Raw genomic sequence first — 20777 nt, 5'->3', positions numbered from 1 at the left:
GAATTGGTACACTTACAGCCGATTTGAATTTAATTTCTAATATGTGGCAACCCTTTTCTGAAAAATAAAACCGTATTTCACATCTACATACCAATCTCTTCAATTCTCGGTGCAGATCTGGTGACGGTGGGTTAAATATTTTACGTAAACATCTCCGAACTCGATTATTTGCATTTGATTTTCTAACATCTGGCAACCCTTTTCAAAGAACCAAAACCGCGTAAAAGCAAAGCCCTTTAATATATATATTTATAAATAAATATAATTAACGCTTTAAGGGCCGTTAACGTATCTGTGTTAAGCTATAGTTTATTTATTTATTTCATTCATTAGTTAAACTTAACTTCAGAAAATTGCATAGAATTACTTGAATCTAAATCTCCAAGATAAAGAAGTTTTAATTCAATAAAAGTCCCATATGATTATTATGAGAAGACGTAAATAATATTCGTCTTGAAATAAACGTCCCGAGAGACGAAAACAAATAAAAAGCCCATATAATTATTATGAGAAGACGTAAATCATATTCATCTTTAAATAAACGTCCCGAGAGACGAAAAAAATAATAATCCCATATAACTATTATGAGAGGACGTAAATAATATTCGTCTTGAAATAAACGTCCCGAGAGACGGAAAAAAATAAAAAGCCCAAATTTGGTCCATTTGGACCAAAACGGTAACCGTGGTACATATCGTCGTTTAAAGTACAAAACCGCGTATCGGCATTCTGCAAAACCGCGTAACTGACATTTGCTGCTAAACATTGAATTTGCTCATACAAGCTCGAGCCTTATCCATTCGTCCTGAAATATACTAGCCAGAAATGCGATTTCTTTATAAAAAAAGAACCATTTTGGAATAGAGTGGTATGTAGAAGTGAAATACGGTTTTATTTTTCAGAAAAGGGTTGCCACATATTAGAAATTAAATTCAAATCGGCTGTAAGTGTACCAATTCTATTAAGAAAAATGTGGGATGTAAATCATATTCGTCTTGAAATAAACGTCCCCAGAAACGAAAAAAAATAAAAAGCCCATATAATTACTATGAGAAGACGTAAATCATATCCGTCTTGAAATAAATGTCCCGAGAGACGAAAAATAAAAATAAAAAGCCCATATAATTATTATGACAAGACATAAATAATATTCGTCTTGAAATAAACGTCCCGAGAGACCAAAAAAAATAAAAAGACCATATAAGTAATTATTATAAGAAGGCTTAAATAATATTCATCTAGAAGTAATCGTCCCGCGAGACTAAACAAGACATTTCTCGTAAATAATTATTCTACAAAGACGAAAAAAATTTCTCTTAAAACAAGGCAACGTTTTTGTACCTAAATATTAGAGTAATAATTATTTTCGGTCTCTGCTTTAAAACTTTAAAATGCTGTTAAACTTATTTCGCTAGCTGTTCTCGTTATTGAGATATGTTTAAGATTTTATTACGAAAAAAGTTTAATTACCACACTGTGTGCCGCTAGGGTTGCCTGGTAGGAGTTTGTCCACTGGTTTATGGTTTGGCGGGTGTTTATTTATTTATTTATTACGGTCATATAACCTATATATACACGTATATACAGTGACTCAAGCAAATGACCACGTGTTGATTTTCTTCAAATATTCGTAATGTTTTTCGAGCTAAATTTTTTTTATTTTATAAAAATATCGTCTAAGCTTTAACCAAAACTGTGTAAATCACAGTTTCAAACTTTATACAAAAATTAGGAAAATTCAACAATTTTCATTAAAATTTGTAACGTTTTATTCTGAATTTTTAGAAAATTTTTGGGTATGAAACGCGGGAGACCGTCAGAAACAAAATTTCAAAATATCAACGTAAGTTTTTGTAAATTGCGCTTGTTATATTAAAAAACCCGAAAAAGTAGCCTCAAAAAAAAAATTATACAAAAATTGTATGGGCTATAAAACTGCGTACCCAAAAATTTTCTAAAAATTCAGAATAAAAAGTTGAAATTTTGATGAAAATTTGTTGAAATTTCCTAAATTTTATATAAAGTTTGAAACTGTGATTTACACGGTTTTGGTTAAAGCTTACACAAACACATATGTATTGCATAATTAAAATGTGTACATTAAAAGTAAAGTTAAAGCTTCATGTTAGATAATCTTTTACAATTTTTCTTCTAAGTTAAACGATGGTTTATGTATGTATGTATAAATAACCAAGAATAGCATATTTTGGATGCTGTTGGAATGGAAGATATTCCAAGCAGCCCCATACTTATATCACGTGAAGGACTTTCTATTTCACTCATTGTGGGCAGGCGATCTGAATGGACGAGAGCCAGAGCCACACTGCTAATTTCCACCCCGAACCTTTCTATAAATAGCCAATGTTCTGCAGCGATTAAGTAGCAAACTCTTTTCACAATTTTTTATTTGGGTTAATAGTTCATTGAAATATTTGAATCTTTTAAAAAGTTATTTTTTCGATTGTGTGGGGTGACGGATTTGTTATTTGTTGTTGCAATACGATGCAACAAAGATGCCACTCCACTCCCTGTGGTGCCGGAGACCAGAACATGCATGCCTTTAAGTGGCACCGATTATTGCAGCTGTTGCAACGGACTGTGTTCAAAGAACAGTGTCTGTTGCGGCGGCAAACACGGGTCTGAAGTTTTGTTCTATGCCGGCACTGACCAATACTGTACGGAGCAGACCGGAGACCGGTAGGGGTTGCTGCTGTAGTGATGGTCCTTGGTCGGATTTTGTGCTCGGATTCAATCCGGTGAGCATAGAACCGATAATCTTGGGATTCCGTTCATAGGTTTTAGTTTTCAAATTTTCTATTTGTTATTTGCCTAAACATGCACCCTCTATGGTAAAACTGCTACAATTTTTCTATTTGATGGCAAAACACCCTAAACCAGGATTCTTAAAAATGCCCCCAAAAAGAGGCGGTGGGGTACAATCTCGTACGATATACGTTGCTCAATACCATTACTGTACTTAGGAGCACTCAAAAAATGGATTTTTTGAATTACATATAGTACACTGCGGCACGCTATGAGCAAACATGCCATACGGGATTATACCGCGCGGTACCGTACCGCGCCTGTTTTTGTAGGCCTTGGCTCAAACAGATGCAGTATGCCGGGGCGATGCGATGCGTTGAAAATTAACTTACATTATTATTATTTTACACAGCGGGCTCTAACCGCCAAAAAGATGTAAGGGACTTTTTTTCAAAATTTTATTTTTGATGCAGATGCTCTATGAACATTTCGGATATTTTGAAAAAAGTGTCGCTTACATCTTGTTGGAGGTTGGGGCTCGATAGAGTTCTGCAAAGCAAATAATTCAACTCGTCAATTGTTAACACACATTATACGATTTGAAGTATTTATAATAAAAAGATTGCCATAAGAAAGATGAGGCACCGCAGTATATCGTATCGCAAACGTTTGAGCATGATAAAAACATTAGAAGGTAAAACCATTGAGATGCAGACTGACGCTTGCAAACAATATAATTCTCCGCAAATATATTCTGAGCGTTCAGAATATATGAGTCCGAAAGGAGTCCTAGATAGGTAAAAAATATGAGTTTCAAAAACAAAAAATTGTTTACTCTTATATGAATCTTTTGGGATTCATATATGATCCAAGTTATGAGCCAGCTCCTTGTGCCAATATAAAAACAATAAAGATTTGAAATTTATATCTAAACTTGTTTATACAGAAATTGAAAATAATTACAAAACAAAAAATGAACAAAATTTAGCTGCAGCTGCTGCTATTGAATGCATGTTGGAATGTGTATATGCACGTAAGTATGTATGTTTGTTATTTGAAAGGAATTTTTGCTAAATGCCTTTGAAAATATAGTGCCTCCAAAAGAGTATGAAATGATTCATATATGAGCCCAAAAATTGTTTTAAAAGAGTCAAAAATGAGCCGTGTATGAGGCCAATAAGAGTGCAATGTGACTCTTATTGAGGTTCATTTGATGTATGAATTTAAGCTCATATATGTCGACCTTCGGAGGAAGGGAACACCCTCATATCGGACTCTTAAATGAGCTCATTATGAGCGTAATGGCTCCGAAATATGACTCCTTAAAGACTCATTTATGACTCCAAATGTTTGCTGGGTTAAAAGAAACTCAAACTCACATACATACATACATGCATGCTCTTACTCGATTCGACGAAGAAGGTATTTCCATGATTACGTACGCCTTTATCTAAATAATTGTGCATTTTTTGCCAACCTTATACCATGTTCAGACAGGAATTTAATTGGGTCAATTAACATTTTAATCAAGCCATGGGTTTTTGGGGTTTACAAATGGTCAGTTAAGCTTACTCAATTGGCAAAGGCGAACACATTTTGATAGATAATTATCTATAATGAAACAACCGTTTCAATAAAGTCAAAACCAACAGCTGATTGACTTTCTTAATGAACACCTTAAAATAAAAATCAAACATACCTATCGGGGTTGCATAAAAAATTTTATTGAATAACCTTTAGTTAACTAATAATTTCGCTATTAGTAATTAAAATTTTGTCTGGTAAATCGATCTCCATTAACCTCTTAGTGCCGTTTTTACAGTAGGGGGTTAACTCTAATTCGGCAGTTAACTTTCAATTTTTGTACTGAAAACCTGTAGTTAACTGCCGAATGAGAGTTAACTCGTCACTGTAAAAAGGCCCTTAATCGAGAAAAATTGACTGATTGATCAATAAGCTGCCTGTCTTAAACTGTGTATACAGATGATGCACCGTACTCCTGGCCTATAAAGTAGATAATTCGGCAATTTACTTGCAAATATGTACACTTAGGTCTCTTTTTATGCGGATTTGAGTTTATGTAGGTTTCAAACCATTTTTTCGCTGTAGGGATTTTGCTTTTTTGAGAGTTTTTATGAGTCTTTTTTCCAGTGTGTAAGAGACAATGGTCTGATAAATAATTTGTCTTTGTATTTTTACATAATTCATGTATTTGTTGGGGTTTTTTTTTTTTTTATAAATACAGATAAAATTTTATTTATTTCATTAATGTTCAGTTTTACATGGAATAATAAGTGTTGAAATGAAGAAATAAATTTTTTGTTTGTTTTTTGCTTAATTTTTTTTTTTTGCTGGATTTTTTATGCGGGTTTTTAGAATTTTTTACACAGACAATTTGAATTTATGCTTATGTTTTTGTATGAAAGTAAAGATCTTTTTTATGCGGATTTTTTTTTTAACGGCTTTCTGAGGAACGCATGTACCGCATAAAAAAGACCTAAGTGTATTTAAATTCCATTGGAGATAACTACTGATATTTTACTAATAAAATCTTAAACGTTACAGTTCACCATTTAACTCGGATAAAGTCCAGAGTTGTTAGTTTTCAACCTCAAGCCAGTTTAACTAATTTAACGAGCGATAATGATGAATTTATTGGGGCGTCCCGACATTGAAGCTGGCGAAGTGTTTGTGAACTTTAATCAAAATGTCACGTAAGTACTCGAATTACTAAGTTTCAAAAGAAAATAAAGACTAATTAAATCATAAATTGCCGATCCAATTAGATCTTTGGCGGTAGCTACAAAATCCGGCTATAGTTTATACAGTCTTAGCTCGGTTGATTTAACTTTGGATAAATTGTACAGTTGCCAAACGGATGAGATATTTCTTATTGAACGTCTTTTCGAAAGCTCGTTGGTTGCGATTGTCTCTCAACGTTCACCGAGAAAATTAAAGGTAAATTAAAGTCCGCTTAAATATGTATTTTTATTTTTATTCAATCACTCTTCTTAAAATTCTAGGTCTGCCACTTTAAGAAACAGAGCGAAATTTGCAATTATTCATATTCAAACACTATATTAGCTGTTAAATTGAATCGTGAACGTCTGATTGTCTGCTTAGAAGAGAGTCTTTACATTCACAATATCCAGGACATGAAAGTTGTTCATACAATACGTGATACTCCATGTAATGCAAATGGTCTCTGTGCGCTTTCTTCCTCATCCGAGCACTGCTATTTAGCATATCCAGGAAGGTATACGTCTGGCGAAGTTCAGATTTTCGATGCTATAAATTTGCATGCTAAAACGATGATACCTGCTCACGATTCACCATTAGCAGCACTGGCATTTAGCCCGTCTGGTACTGAAATTGCTACAGCTAGCGAGCGTGGTACTGTAATTCGTGTATTCTCTTCGCTTGATGGCACCAAATTGTTTGAACTGCGGCGTGGTCTTAAGCGTTGTGTTGCTATTGCTTCGCTTTCATTTAGTACGTGCTCTGGATATTTAGTTTCTAGTTCAAATACCGAAACAATACATATATTTCGTTTGGATCGATCGGCTGCCGAACAGGCCGAATCCAAGCAATCGACCGATGACTGGATGGGGTTCGTTACCTTTTTATTTGGTTCTTCTTTTAGTTTTGAGTGTAACTTCATTTTACCTCCTAATTTTTATTTTCTGTTGTATTTATATTTCTTAAACACACATATTCATCTGTTTTATGTTTCTTTTCTTCCTTCAAATTCGCACAACACCTGTTCTCAACATCCACACCTCCTGTTTTCAACACACCAACCAACAACTCCAATATCAACCATTACATTACATCCTTATTCGCCACCCTCGCCACCTTTCATGTATTGTCATCATTATCCAACCGCTTGACGTCGCTGAACCCCATGTCTACTCTCTCATACTCTCAGTTACTCCCTTTTTAGATATCTCAGCAAAACCGTGACTAGTTATCTACCAACGCAAGTAACGGATGTATTTAGTCAGGGCCGCGCATTTACATCAGTTACATTGCCTGAACCTGGTATTCGGCGTATGTGTGCAATAACAACAATACAAAAGCAACTAAGGTATGTTTTTAGGTGTAAATTATCAATATTATATTCATATAACATTTAAAAATACAAGTTCCGTTAATTTTGCTGACCCGATACTATCCTACTATTCTAGTTGTAAGCTTATCAACTTACAAATTCTTTAAACTAGATCTCGTAGTTGATTTTTTGGATTGCGCCGTTTTTTTTTAGAATATATTCTATAATGTCAGTCTAGCTCAGGCAATCGCCGCGTAAAGACGTGCCTTTCCGCTCTATAATGATTAACCAAAGCTAGTGTTACATTTGTATTTATATTTATATTCTCGCTCACTACTTTACTATTCGTTCTGGTCGGTAGTGTTGTAACGCAAAGCAATTGAAAACCAGTGCAGTGTAAAAATGAATGGGGTTGACCCCCCACTTCAAACAGGTTTCGGTTACTTGACCCAGACATTAACCCACCTGGCAAACGCATAAGATCTGACGACTTCGTGCCTCTCCCTCAAGTCAAACATAACGATGATCACATTCCGCGATATCTCGTAGCCACTGCAGTTGGAGACCAAATTCGCGCACTTTCGTCGTACAATGTCTTTCTGATTGGCAAAGGACTTAAACATATATGCTCCGACTACACTGAGGTATCTGCACTAAGATCCGGAGACCTACTCATCAAAACGTTAAACCTAAAAGCTGGCGACAAGTTCTGCAAAGCAACCTTCATTGGGTTGATTCCGGTCAAGATAACCTCACACAGGGGTTTAAACACTTCGCAAGGAAGGATATTTTCAAGAAACATAATTAATCTCCGAGAAGAAGAACTAATCGAAGGCTTGGCTGACCAAAAAGTTGTTGACGTGAAGAAGATAATGATGAGATCAGGAGACCAAATAACACCAACCGGAGCAGCAATTATTACCTTTGATCTGATTCGCAGACCAGAAACAATCAAACTTGGATGGGAAAGAGTTCGGGTGCAAGAGTATATCCCTAACCCAATGCGGTGTAGGAATTGCCAGAAACTTGGACACACTAAAAATAGGTGCCGAAATATAGAAGTCTGTAAAGAATGCGCCAATCCTCCCCCGCACGAAACATGTACCAGCAAATACTGTGTAAACTGCGACAACAACACTCACTCATCGTATGATCCAACCTGCGCCAGCTTCTTAAAGCACAAAGCAGTGAACAAAATAAAAACTGATCGACGATGCACTGTCCGCGAAGCATGGAAGGTCTTTAATAGTAATCCAACTGCCTACCAAATTGAACCCTTTGCAAAGCGAACAACAAAACCTACATTAGCGCAAATAATAAAAACCGCAAACTCCAACGCAACAAAAATCACGGACAAAAGTAATGAAAATTCCAAAACAACAATTACCATACCAAACCAAACTAAGCAACTCAACAACAAATCTCAAACAAATAACAGAACTCCAAAAAAAGAAGATAAAAACGAACAAGCTAAAATAACACAACCAGACGCGTCGAAAAATATACAAACAACTACAGAATATTTTCCAAGACCAACAAATAACTCTACCTCTCATTTTAACAACACACTCACAGAAGACAATAGTATGGAATTAGAACGATTATCTCCAACTAGGGAGCTTTACAACAACTTCCCTGAGCTAAATGTGCTCATTACACCTTCTACTTACAAAAGCACACTGCCGAATCACACTGTAAAAAAAATTAATATCTCATTTAATTATTATTACTGATGGATATTGGCTTAAATTTCTCAATATTGCAATGGAATATTCAGGGATTCATCAATAACAAATTTGCACTAGAATATCTTACATTTAAACATAAGCCAGATATAATATTATTACAAGAAACGTATATAACAACCAAAAACAAACATCTTCTTCACCTACCTAACTATCAAATATTTCATCACAACAAAAACCTAACGTATGCAAAGTCGGGCATAGCAATACTTGTGAAAAATACAATAAATGCTGCAAACCACAGAATATCGACAAATAATCTCCTACACCAAACTATAACGATACATGGACTAAAAGACCTGCACATAACAAACATCTACAAAGAGACTGATTTAAATTTAACACAACAACTGCTTCAAGACATACCATTAATAAATACAAGGTTTCATTTGGTCGCAGGTCGCACAAAATACCCTTTGGGGATCGCAATACACCTCAAGGAGTGGAAATATATGGGAGTCGTTTGCAAACGATCGTAATTTTGTAATTTTAAATAACGGAGCACCAACTCTCTTAAATACAAGAAACACACTGACTTTGGTAGATGTATCTATGGCTAGTGCGGATTTGGCACTATGTTTGTCGTGGAGTTGCAGCTCTCAGCCTATTTCAGGCGACCACTTCCCAATCTTCATAGAAAACTCGAACACCCACATTCAAAAGAAGTTCATAGGCAGGTTTAAAGAAAACACAGCTAACTGGAATTTATTCCATAACAAAACAGAAATTTTGGATAATAAATTCGCCCAATCGAACAATATCAATAGGGAGGCCGCCTTACTCAAAAGAATTATAAGACAGGCAGCCAATGAATCCATGCCAACCAGCACATGTCCAAAACAAAAAGACACTCCAGTATGGTTCAATGGCGAAATTAGAAATCTAATACGCGAGAAAAAGAAAGCTTGGAAGAAAGTAAGAGAAAGGAACACTATCACACGAATGCTAAATTTCAAAAGACTGTGTGCACAGGTGAGAAAAGCTTGCAAAAGGTCAAAACAAGAAACGTGGAAACAGTTCGTCAACTCACTAAACCCAACACTAGATGCCAAAACACTATGGAGTAAAGTAAAGCGAATTGGATCTAATTCCACCTCTAACTTTCCTCCAATATTAACAAACAATACCGTTATCTCGCACCCGGAGCAAATAGCCAACCATTTCGCAAGAATGTGGAGCTCAATAGGGTCAAATGATAGCTTTGACGGCAATATTATACAAGAAAAGACGAACATCAATGCCGATAATTGGAGAAACTGTACGCTTGATCCCGTGGCGCTTCTAGAATTAAACCAGGCTCTCAAAAGCTCTAAAGAAAAGACACCTGGAAAGGACAAAATAACGTACGCAATGATAAAAAACTCATCAACCACTTTCAAAAGAAGGTTGTGCGAACTTTATAGCAAAGTGCTGAAAACAGGAATTTACCCACACGACTGGAAACAAGCCACACTGACACCCATACCAAAGAGGGGAAAAAATCAGAACTCAAGCGAAGGATACCGTCCAATTTCCTTGCTGCCTGTCCTGTCAAAAATCTTCGACAAAATAATAACACGAAGGTTATGGAAAGCGTGCAACAAAAATATGCTTAAAGTCCAACACGCATACATGGAGAATCATGGCGTAAATACGCTTTGCCATTTACTCGAAACAGAAATCAAGAAGAGTCTAAATAGCCAAAAGCACTGCATAGTCGTATCGGAAGATCTTGAAAAAGCATTCGATAGGGTAATATCAACACATGTTCTGAAGGAGCTACATGACTGGGGACTACCCAAAAGCTTCTTAAAATTAACTTTATCGTCCCTCTCCCACAGAAGAGTACACGTGAAAGTAGACGGCTACTTGTCCAGAAATTACAAGCTTGACAATGGGATTCCACAAGGGTCTCCCTTTTCGGTATTTCTCTTTAACACTTACACGAATACGTTGTCAACAGCAATGAGTGAGGTACACGGAATAGACTTTATAGGTATATATGCAGACAATATCTTCGCATTATCTTCTGGCACACCGGAAAAAGTATGTCTGAGCCTGAACGCACTAGACAAGAAAATACACGAATGGTCAATGAAAACTGGAGCAGTAATTCCAGCCGACAAAACTGAAGCCTTGCATATATGCAGAAAGAGAAATTGCAATGCATCCTCAATAACACTGAGAAACATTAACATCGAGCTAAAAACAAAAATGAAGATCCTTGGCGTAACTTTTACAAGAAACCTCTTATGGAACGACCATATAAAAACGGTTACAACAAAACTTAGTAGTGTACATAACTTACTCAAAGTAATATGCACAAAAAAAGGGACCTCATATTGAAACAGCACTGAACATATGCCGATCACTATCAGAAGGAGTAGTACAACTCTGCATCACCCTCTATGGACACACCTCTGAGGCCAACAAAAATAAAATAAACGTAGCTTTAAACTCCTGTTTCAAAAAAGCAGCCGGATTGCTGATGTCAACGCCAATACAAGCTGCCAGAGTGGAAGCACGCTACGATGATTTTCATTGGTTAGTCCACAGTCGATCAGCAAAATTAGCAGCAAAGGCCATCACAACAGACACTCATGCTCTACACGAAGCTTTCTGGAACGGGCTAACAAGCCGTCGACTTACCAATAAAAGCTTTAGAAGCACCTGCGGAATTCAGGCTATAACCAAATACCTGTTGGACACCCATACGCCTATACCACCAAAACCACCAGACAAGCTTTCAGCACATGTCAATTTGTCAATCGACACTACAACGAGTTGCTTTAAAAAAGACAATACTCCGGCGACAGTGTATAACACATTTTTGCTGGCTTACAGAGCAAACCACCCCTCTGATGTATTTTACTATACTGATGGATCTCTACTTGAAGGAACGCCGTCATACGGTGTAGTAAAACAGCTTCCAGATGGAACTTTCCAAACAATACGTCAAGCCCTACTCTCTCCATATGCTGGGATCTTCAACGCTGAGTTAGCTGCAATAAAATTCGCTGTCCACCACGCTGCAAAATCCAACAGACCAGCCGCCATCCTCTCTGACAGTTTGAGCGTACTAAAATCAATAGCAGATAGAAACAGCGATTCACGAAGGTACATACTGAGTGGTGCAAATATAAACAATGAAATCCAATTATTATGGATTCCAGGACACTTGGGAATACCAGGCAATGAACTAGCAGGCAAAGCCGCTAAACAAGCATTTAGCATGCCACTTGTGGCTGAGATTCCTTGCCTGACAACCGCCATAACAATCTTCCAAAGATCGCATCTCAGAACAATAAGAGACAGATTATGGGAAGCCTCCAACTGCTTTCTACGAACGCACAACAACGAGTACGGCCGGCCAAACTACCACGAAAGTATCACTCGGGGAAACTGCATCTTGATAGCCAGAATGAGAGTAGGTGTAACGATATTCACATCTGAGCACTACTACAATAACAGCACGCATCAGCAATGCAGTCGTTGCAATACAACATTAACTATAAAACATATTCTAACGGATTGCCCTATATCAGGATCCAACACTAACTTGGCCACAGCTCTGGACTGCAGCAAAGAGAATACAACAAAACTGCTAACAGATGCCCTCAAGAAACACAACCTACTGCACAAAGTGTAAAAGATCTTGCGAGGCGAAATGGCCTAGTAGCCGAGCCTCCGAACTATATTTTATAAATTAATTAATAAAATATAAATTAAAATAAATAAATAAATAAATAAATATTTACTAAATAATTAAAAAACTTGACCCACTTATTCCCTTCTGTGCGCTTTACATCTGTACATGTGAAAATGAAAATCCAAATGACTTCTTCCAAATAACCGATGCCAGATTGGAGATTTATTAGGCTCCTTTTATTAGCTTTTTGCGAAAAGTTACTTTGCCATACTTATCATTATAAGGATTTTAGCCAAAGTTTTTTGATTTAAGTTAAATTATTTATTTCAAAGCAATTTTTATTTATTTTGAAGATAAATCTAATATGTGGAAAGTGAAGTAAAACGGAGTGAAATGAAGTGACGAATGAAGGCTTCCAAAGTGAAGTGAGCAACTCCAATTGAAGTGACAGCGGCAGCACTGGTCAATATCGCTGTGCAAAATTGAATGAATTTCTTTATTTCCAAAATGGTCAATCCCGTTTTGACATTTATAGGCCCGTCAGAATGGGTACTTGTACGTCAATAACGGAAAAGTATGCGAAGGAAGAGGCGTACGTAACGTACCCTGCATACCAGAATTTCAAAGCATTCTGAAAGGTTTCACAATTTATTTTAAGAATTTTCTTTAATATGTTTTTCTTTAAAGATTCCTAAAAGAATCGTAACAAATTTCCGATACTCTTAAAGATTTCGGGAGCATTTGCTTGCAGGGTATATATTTACGTATATGTGTATGTATACGCCGATATGTAAACAAAGCAAAACAGACGATAATTTGACACAAGCGAGCTCATAAGAAGAAGAAGCATAGCTTCTATCGCTATCACCTGTAATTGATGCGCCTTGTCTAATCTAAGTTAAATCCGGATTAACGGCGCAGTTGGTCTGATCAAAATTGTAACCTGATAGACTTCAATATTGCGGATTAAGGGAGCCGCGAGGGCGGGCGTTCGAATTCTACGGCCAGATTTTTTTTTGTTATGTAATTATAGTTGTTGCGCTCTTTTTTAATAAAATTAAACTCTATAAAATTTAATTAACTTAAAATAATTATCTGAAAAAACAGTTAAAAAGTAAAAATAAATATTATTTTTAAGAATTGCTCCGAGTGGGGATCGAACCTGGTTCCTACTCAGTTGTAGCACAAAATTCTGACCACTTGGACTCCAAATTCTTTTTATTTTTAACCGACATCCAAAAAAGGAGGAGGTTATTAGTTCGTCGGAATATTTTTTTTATATATGTTACCGCATAACTCTGGACCACGTCAACCGATTCCGATAATTCTTTTTGCATCGGAAAGGTAGTGTCTCAGAGGTAGTACCATACTAGATCCGATCATTGGATCATGAAATATATATATATATATATTTTTTTATGAGAATTGAAGTTTTTTTTGATAAAAATTACTTGTTTTTATTCAGAGAGCAAAAAATATATTAAACATGCAAAACTTCCATGGACATTAGAGGGCTGCATGAATTCATTCAAAACGGCTTATGAATTATTCATATACAAAACGAATGAATGATTTTGGCTTAACTTTTTTTTTTGAATTTGAGTGAATACCTGTTCTGATATATGTGTCGACATTAGAATATTCAAAGAAAGTGTAAATAAATTGAATTGAAATAAATGCATATATGTAATACTCCTATATTGGCAGTAAGAGCTAGTACCGTCCGAAAACACTACAGTACAGATATATCAATAAACACGTACGAAAGAAAAGGAACACATACGTTTATAAATAAACATGTACACAACACATAAACAAAAACAGCACTCAAGTACACAATACATTGTCAAAAACGGTACTAGACTGTCTCGCTTTGATTTCGGAATGCTTACACATTGAGAAGTTAGTTTACTGCCAATATAGAAGTATTACATATATGAATAAATGACAATTTTTTGTATGAATATCCAAAAATATTTTTTCTGTGCACATATGTATGTACAAACATGCATATGCCCAGAAGATAATTTAGTTAGGCCTTCTTAAGTGAAGTCATTCTAAGAGGCCTACCCAAGAAGGTCTGAAAAATTACTTCCTTGCATGCCTTATAGCAGGGGTTATCCATTTACAATTTACGCGAATGCATAAATTTATATTACTTAGCATTACAAATGAATTTTAATAAACATTTAAAGTTGCAATAACACAAATTTGATACAAACTTTAAGCAAATACTTCAAAGATGTATGAATTTTATAAATTAAAGAAGCAACTTTAAAGTAAATCCTCCAAAAGGCCTTCTGAAGCACGTCCTATAAAAGCCCTTCTGGAAGGCCTTCTATGGATAGCGAAAGAGGAAGGCCTTCAATTTGTGTCACTCCATACAAAAAAGAAAGGAGAAAGGAATGTAGAGTGGAAGGCCTCTTGATTCTCAGGAAGGCCTTTCGGAAGGACTTTTAACTCCTGAAATTATCTACTGGGTGTATGTATGTATTGCTGAGCTCCTATTACAATACGAACAAACTTGTTTGTAGAAAAAAAAAACTTTTACCGAAATGAGTTTGAATGATTTTAACGTTTTCCATTCATTCTTCCATTTGAAGGTAGAAAATTTAAAACAAAAGGTATATTCATAACTTACAAAATTCCATACATTGAGTGTTTTGTATGTGAAGTAAAATATTCAAATCTACTGTACTCTGTTTGGCTAGAAGTTTGAATAAATTCATGCAGCCCTCTAATGGACATGTACCTCGTCGTCGACTGCATTAGTCATCATACTGATTCGAATAAGTTCTCATTCAATTTCAATTTGATTCGTATATGAATTAGTATGGAGACTGCATTACTGACGAGGAAGTAGCTGTCCAGGCTAGTTTTGCATGTTCTCTGTAATCTATATTTTGCCCCGAAATCAGATCTAAACGATTTAATGTTTTGGGGATTACCTTAAGCGCGAAGATTAGAACACTCGAAAACCTCGAAAGATTTGGAGGCTATTCTTGGGAATGCACCTTTTTGTAGCTTTATAAACAATGAGGGAATTCCGAAATTTGGCAGTTCAGTTAGAGTTTCTTTGTATATTACATGGTATTAAAAAGCTGAAGCAAACATAAAAGCAAAACATTCAAAATGCCTTGAAAAAGTGAAAAATGTAAATTGCATGAATTGAAAGACCAAAACGCAACACGGAAATTTAGGAACTACTTTTCGAGGGTGTTTTCGCGACTAGTTTGCCTCGAAAGTTTTCGTTACATAAATTTTTTGACAGTTGTTTTTCGAGGCTGAAAAAGTTTTGAGGTTTCAAGGTTTTCGAGCTATTTTCGAGTTTAAAGGAATACCCTAATTATTTTGTTCCTCACCTTCAATTTGTAGGAGGACACAGGTCATTGATTTTAAATTAACTTCAGAATTGGAAAAGTCATGTACATATCGCTCATTTACTTCAATAGTGTCATAATTCAAAAAAACAAAACTCAAGAAATTTACATATCGTTATCTTAATTCACAAAGGCCACAACCAACACTTTTTCCGAAACTGTGCTTTTCACAGATTATGGTAGAAGGTATTAAAATACACCTTCAATAAAATTTTTAAAGTGTTAGGTCCAAAAACAACGGAGTTACATGCCACTTTTTAAAAAGCCCTACCTGTTTTTGATACTCCTCTTATAATGTTTTTTGCTTCTCCTGGAAAAAAAATTGTTGGTTAGGGTCTTTGTGAATTAGGTTAACAATCATGGGCGTAGCCAGGTATGGGCGGGGGTGTTCGAGCCTTCCCTGCCCCCTAACTATCAAGTTTTCTCTATATGTATATATAAAAAATAGTACCCTGAAATTCTAGCTTAATAGTACAATAATTATAATTTTATGACTAATTTAAAACATATGTATGTATTTATATGTTTTTTTCTTTGCTTTCAGGCTTTTAGTGGCTTCACAGGACGGATACTTGTATGTATATTCAATTCCTTCAATTGAGGGCGCTGAATGCCAGCTTATTAAGAAGCATGATATACGAATCGACGACTCCTACGCAATGGATATTAAAGGCAGGCATTCTTAGAACTTACATTCCATTGACACATTCTGAATATTCACTGCTTGCAGTCACTTGACATCAATCACTGCTCTTAAACTCATATTTTAATTATTTTCTATAAAGCAATTTGGGGTACTCATGAAAACTCATAAACTCTTCGTAAGTTTGCGTTTCTTCTCACCAACATGACTTTTCAAAACTTTGCAAATTTTCTTCTGTGCAGCAAAGCGATTTGACAAAAAATCATGATAATGCGTATACATTACTCGCTGCATGAATAGAACTTATAGTAGTGGTATTCACCAAATTGAGAAAGTGGCCTGGCACTCTGGCAAAAGAGCAGATTAGCTCAAGCAACGACTGTTGCAACGTTGCCAAACCACTTGCTCAATTTGGTGAATACCTATAGTGTAGATTACTCACAAAGAGCCTAAAAATCATGGTTATTAAGAAAATACCAATTGAAGAAACAAAAAGGTTATATGGGGCCTTTCTTAGAATTAAACGTAAACTATTACAGGTCTCTTCGCTAATACGCAGAGTTAAGGACGCAGAACTTGTTGTCTAATGTGTATTACAATTTCTAAACATTTTTTGAAGAAAAAAAATTATATCAATTAAATTGATAAGATTAATTAAATATATGAATATTTTAAAGTATAAATACGTGCACAATTCATAAAATTAAAATTAGTCAAGAGAATGCAGAAACGGCAAACTAAAAAATTGTGTTGAAAACTAGCCGACCTACTGCGCAAAGCGCTTTTTCCATTGAAGCGAGTGCACAGAAAGGTGTTGGACCTCGGGAAAAATGCTGCGAATAACGCGTAATTGGGTTTAAACAAATTTCGGAAATTTTTTGCAAAAAAACTACACATTCTACTTTATCGTTTTCCATATCGTTTTCGTATGGAATTTTATTGTCTAGAATTTGTTTTTTTTTTTTCTTTCAATGTTTTTGTCCTGAACCCCTACAAAAACCGATCGTTATTAATTGTTTACGTTACCGTCTGCACCGAACTATTTTTGATAATTTTGATATGTTATTCAGGAGATTTTTATCTATCGAATGGATATTTTTTCAACAACGGTGAATTAATTTCCCAGTTAAGCAATTTTTGCATATAATTCCATCAGACTGCACTCTACTTCGGGGTTTTTGACCTTTTTTTGTTCGTTTGAGTTATTTCTGTATGTTTTTGTAGATTTAAACTTACCGAGAAGATTGTGAGTTTTCAACAGCGCCAAAAAAATATATTTTAAATTCGGATAAATTTTACCGTTACAGTTGATTCACCGCAACCGCTGGGAGGTGGAGGTGCGTCTGTTACTCAACATGCGACTGAAGAAGAGATATCTAAGCAGAATGCAGCTGGTGGGGCAACTTACGCTTCTGCAGTAAAGGGCGAAGAAAAGGCAGTGTTGCCTTAGATGTGTCGGTCGTTTAATGATTCGCTAGTACCACCATAAACTTCATAAACTAAGTATATGTATAAGTCTGTCAATAACCGAAGAGTTAAGGTGCAAATAAAAATTCTTATGGCGGAATCTACTAGTGCAAAGCAACACATGAAAACGTAAAGACACGTCTACATACAGCTTTCCCGTCGCTTTGGCGTTCGCCTTGCTTTGACAGCTGATTCAGAAAATATGCATTTAAATGAGCGCGTTGACGTGGCCAAAATTGGCAATGCTAATGACAAGTCAAAGCAGAAAAATGGACAGCTCCCAACATTTCACACGCGTGCTTTGTCAGCTGTTTTTGTTAGTAATTTAAACTCTAGGGATCTTCACACCGAGCTCGATACTTCGTTACTCAGTAGTATTTCCCATGTATTTTGTGTAAGGAAAATTTTTTTACTGTCGGCAAGCTTGATAATTTTTTCTGGTAGCAAGTAAACTGCAATCAGCTATTCGGTATTTACTCAATTTCAAATCCGCCTGCTGCTCAAAAGCATAACGCACATGAGTAAGTAAAAGTTAAATTTTCTGCTACAGTTTATTTTATTTTTTATTTTTTGGGAAAAAGCTACGAATCAGTTTTGGGTAAACATAATTTACCATACTAACAAAAGTAAGCTAAAACGGACGTTCACAGTTGATAAAACGACGGTTTACAAAAACTACCGAATTAAATGACAAGAAAAAAAAACCGTATCTAAATAATTTCGTTACTGTTCACAGCTAAGTTAACCCAACAAAGTATTTTGATAATTATCTAAACGATAACAAACTGAAACAAACCATCGTCTTTTTTGGTAAACGTTAAAATTACCGTTACGTTGCTAGCAAAAGAAACACAAAATGAACAGTTTCGGTTGCCAGCGGGCGAAAAAAAAACAGGCCTATAATTGCCAGGCAGCAAAGTGCTCATTATGGGTGGGTTCAGAAATGCATCAAGCGAAAGAATCAGACGCATTTATTTCTAAACTACAATTGATGGAAATGTTCAACATGCGCAACCACGATTAAAAGCCTAATTGGAACTTAGTTGCGTAAATAAGGCATTTCCATCAATTATAGTTTAGAAGTAAAAGAGACTGATGCTTTGGCTTGCTGCATTTCTGAACGCACCCTATAGTATGCTCCAGAGTTGTTCGCGCTGCTATCTAAGCGAGGCGAAAGCCAACACTAAAGTTCGATGCAGAAAGTTGTATGTATGTACTTACAGTGGCGGAGAAATAAATAGGGACGCGACATTTTAACATGTTTTGGCTATTTTTCTTTTGTCAGGAAAATTCAAAGTTTAATCAAAATTTCAAACTTATTAATAAGAATTTTTAGAAAAAAATGTGGTATGCAGTTTTAAACCACATCAAATTTTAGTAATAAAGTGCAAGTGTGAAATTGCTAAATAATGTTGATTTTTGTTGTTTAATTTACGAAGGTATATCTATACATTTTCTTCCATAGAAAGTATGTTGAACAATAAATAAACAAAAGAAAATTACATAAAACATGTTAAAATGTCGCGTTCCTATTTATCTTTTCGTCATTGTACATATGTATGTGTATGCGTAAAATGTCAAATGCACCTATAGAGGACAGCCCTTAGTAAAAAAAATAAGTTAAGTTATTTCAAAATATATTCAACAAATTCGAATGGATAAATGTACTTTCGCGGTAATGTGATGCAGTTGTATCTTTTATAGGCTAAGAGCAGTGCACACATTTATCTGAAATTATTTTCATTCTTGTAAAAAAGTCCCGACAATGGTCTTGAATTCAAATGTTACATTGTTTAAAATTTTAAACTCTTTTGACTGATGTTCTATTTTTCTTGGTTTTGAGACTAAAAGTTAGTTCAAGGATATCAATTGATTAAAATATTGTTTAAAATTTTATAAAATACCTTTCTAAATTCATATGTACTATGTATGTACATATGTTTTAATGTATGTCCTCTTTGTTTTTTCTTGTGTTTGTTTGCATTTGCTAAAATTAATCGACCACTTCAATGTATCGGCATAAGAGAAAACGAAACAAAAGGAACAAATACTAGTTTTAAATACAAGAAATTATGTTTTAATATACTTTAATAAAAAATGAAACAAACATTGAAAATAGCTGAAATCTATTTATTAAATACGCTAGCGAACAACAAAAGGGCGTCTTAAAAATGTGTGGATATGTGGTTTTATTTATAAACAAAGCATCATTTAACAAAATTTGTGAAGAGACTAGTTTCACGCCAGTGTTACCAACATAAATCTCTATTTCAGTGAAGATTACTATGCGTTTGGCGATATTTTAATTACCAATAATAAAAAACGACTAAACGAAAATCTTTTTTTGTCAGGACCAACAGGGGAAATATTTAATATCAACTTAACAAATTTGGAGTATAAAAAATATTTATTATTAACAATAATGCAGTTTTTTTGCATTCTTTTTAAGACTCAGCGATTTTAAATTTTGTTCCCGACAGCCGAACTTGTAGAGTATCTACGAATCTTCACAATCTACTGTTACTCGCCTCCCAAAGGAGCATACGATTCCTCTAACATTCTTCTGCATTAATTTTAAGTTATTTGTATGTACATTAAGTAAAAAAACGTCTAAAAACTAGCTATTTTCAACGAGTTATAGAACAGTTTTTTCTTCAAATCTCTTTCAATAGCAAGAATTGGGACATAATTCGAAACCTTTCAGTGAAAAAAACAAGTGTAAAAATTGCTTGCACCCCAAAAAAAAATATTTTATAATAAATAAAAATATTAATAAATTCTCGTCACACACGCTAAAGCCCAAACAGACTCCACAAAAGAAAAATAAATAAAGAAATCGAAACATTCATCTTTACGCCGATTTTTATTTTCTGAATCAGTAGACATTACGACGCTTAAAGCTGCCTATACACGTGTCGATTTCTGTCGACTTACATTTTACGGTTGAATTTCCATTTATACAGGTCCATTTTGGTTGAACGACAAAAATCGACTAGAAAATCGACCCAGGTAAAGGCAGCTTAACACGCCTTGTGAATCCCCTAATTATATTTATGCACTCACATATTCATGTTTTTTTTTTTTACTTCATTGAAATGTC

The 20777-nt window shown here is 35.1% G+C and overlaps 1 protein-coding gene across 2 annotated transcripts in view; it reads left to right on the top strand.

Annotated features, from left to right (window-relative positions):
- The window catches only part of LOC118746265 (WD repeat domain phosphoinositide-interacting protein 2-like), a 27622-nt gene extending 9011 nt beyond the window's left edge, over positions 1-18611 (top strand). The window contains exons 2-7 of one of the 2 annotated variants that reach the window (XM_036480102.1): positions 5329-5477; positions 5550-5721; positions 5787-6373; positions 6707-6850; positions 16112-16239; positions 17518-18611. In XM_036480102.1, coding sequence (XP_036335995.1) covers positions 5407-5477; positions 5550-5721; positions 5787-6373; positions 6707-6850; positions 16112-16239; positions 17518-17660 — 1245 coding nt within the window. In that variant the 5' untranslated portion in view covers positions 5329-5406 and the 3' untranslated portion in view covers positions 17661-18611. Of the gene's footprint in view, positions 1-5328; positions 5478-5549; positions 5722-5786; positions 6374-6691; positions 6851-16111; positions 16240-17517 lie in introns of both variants that reach the window. The other variant, XM_036480101.1, reaches the window with a different exon arrangement.
- Positions 18612-20777: the final 2166 nt, after the last annotated feature.

Source organism: Rhagoletis pomonella, unplaced genomic scaffold (assembly GCF_013731165.1).
Source record: "Rhagoletis pomonella isolate Grant_MI unplaced genomic scaffold, Rhpom_1.0 Rhpom_scaffold_00010, whole genome shotgun sequence".
In the NCBI taxonomy this organism is placed as follows: Eukaryota; Metazoa; Arthropoda; class Insecta; order Diptera; family Tephritidae; genus Rhagoletis; species Rhagoletis pomonella.
Note: the sequence above shows the minus strand (reverse complement) of the source record. Positions and strands in the feature narration are given on the sequence as shown.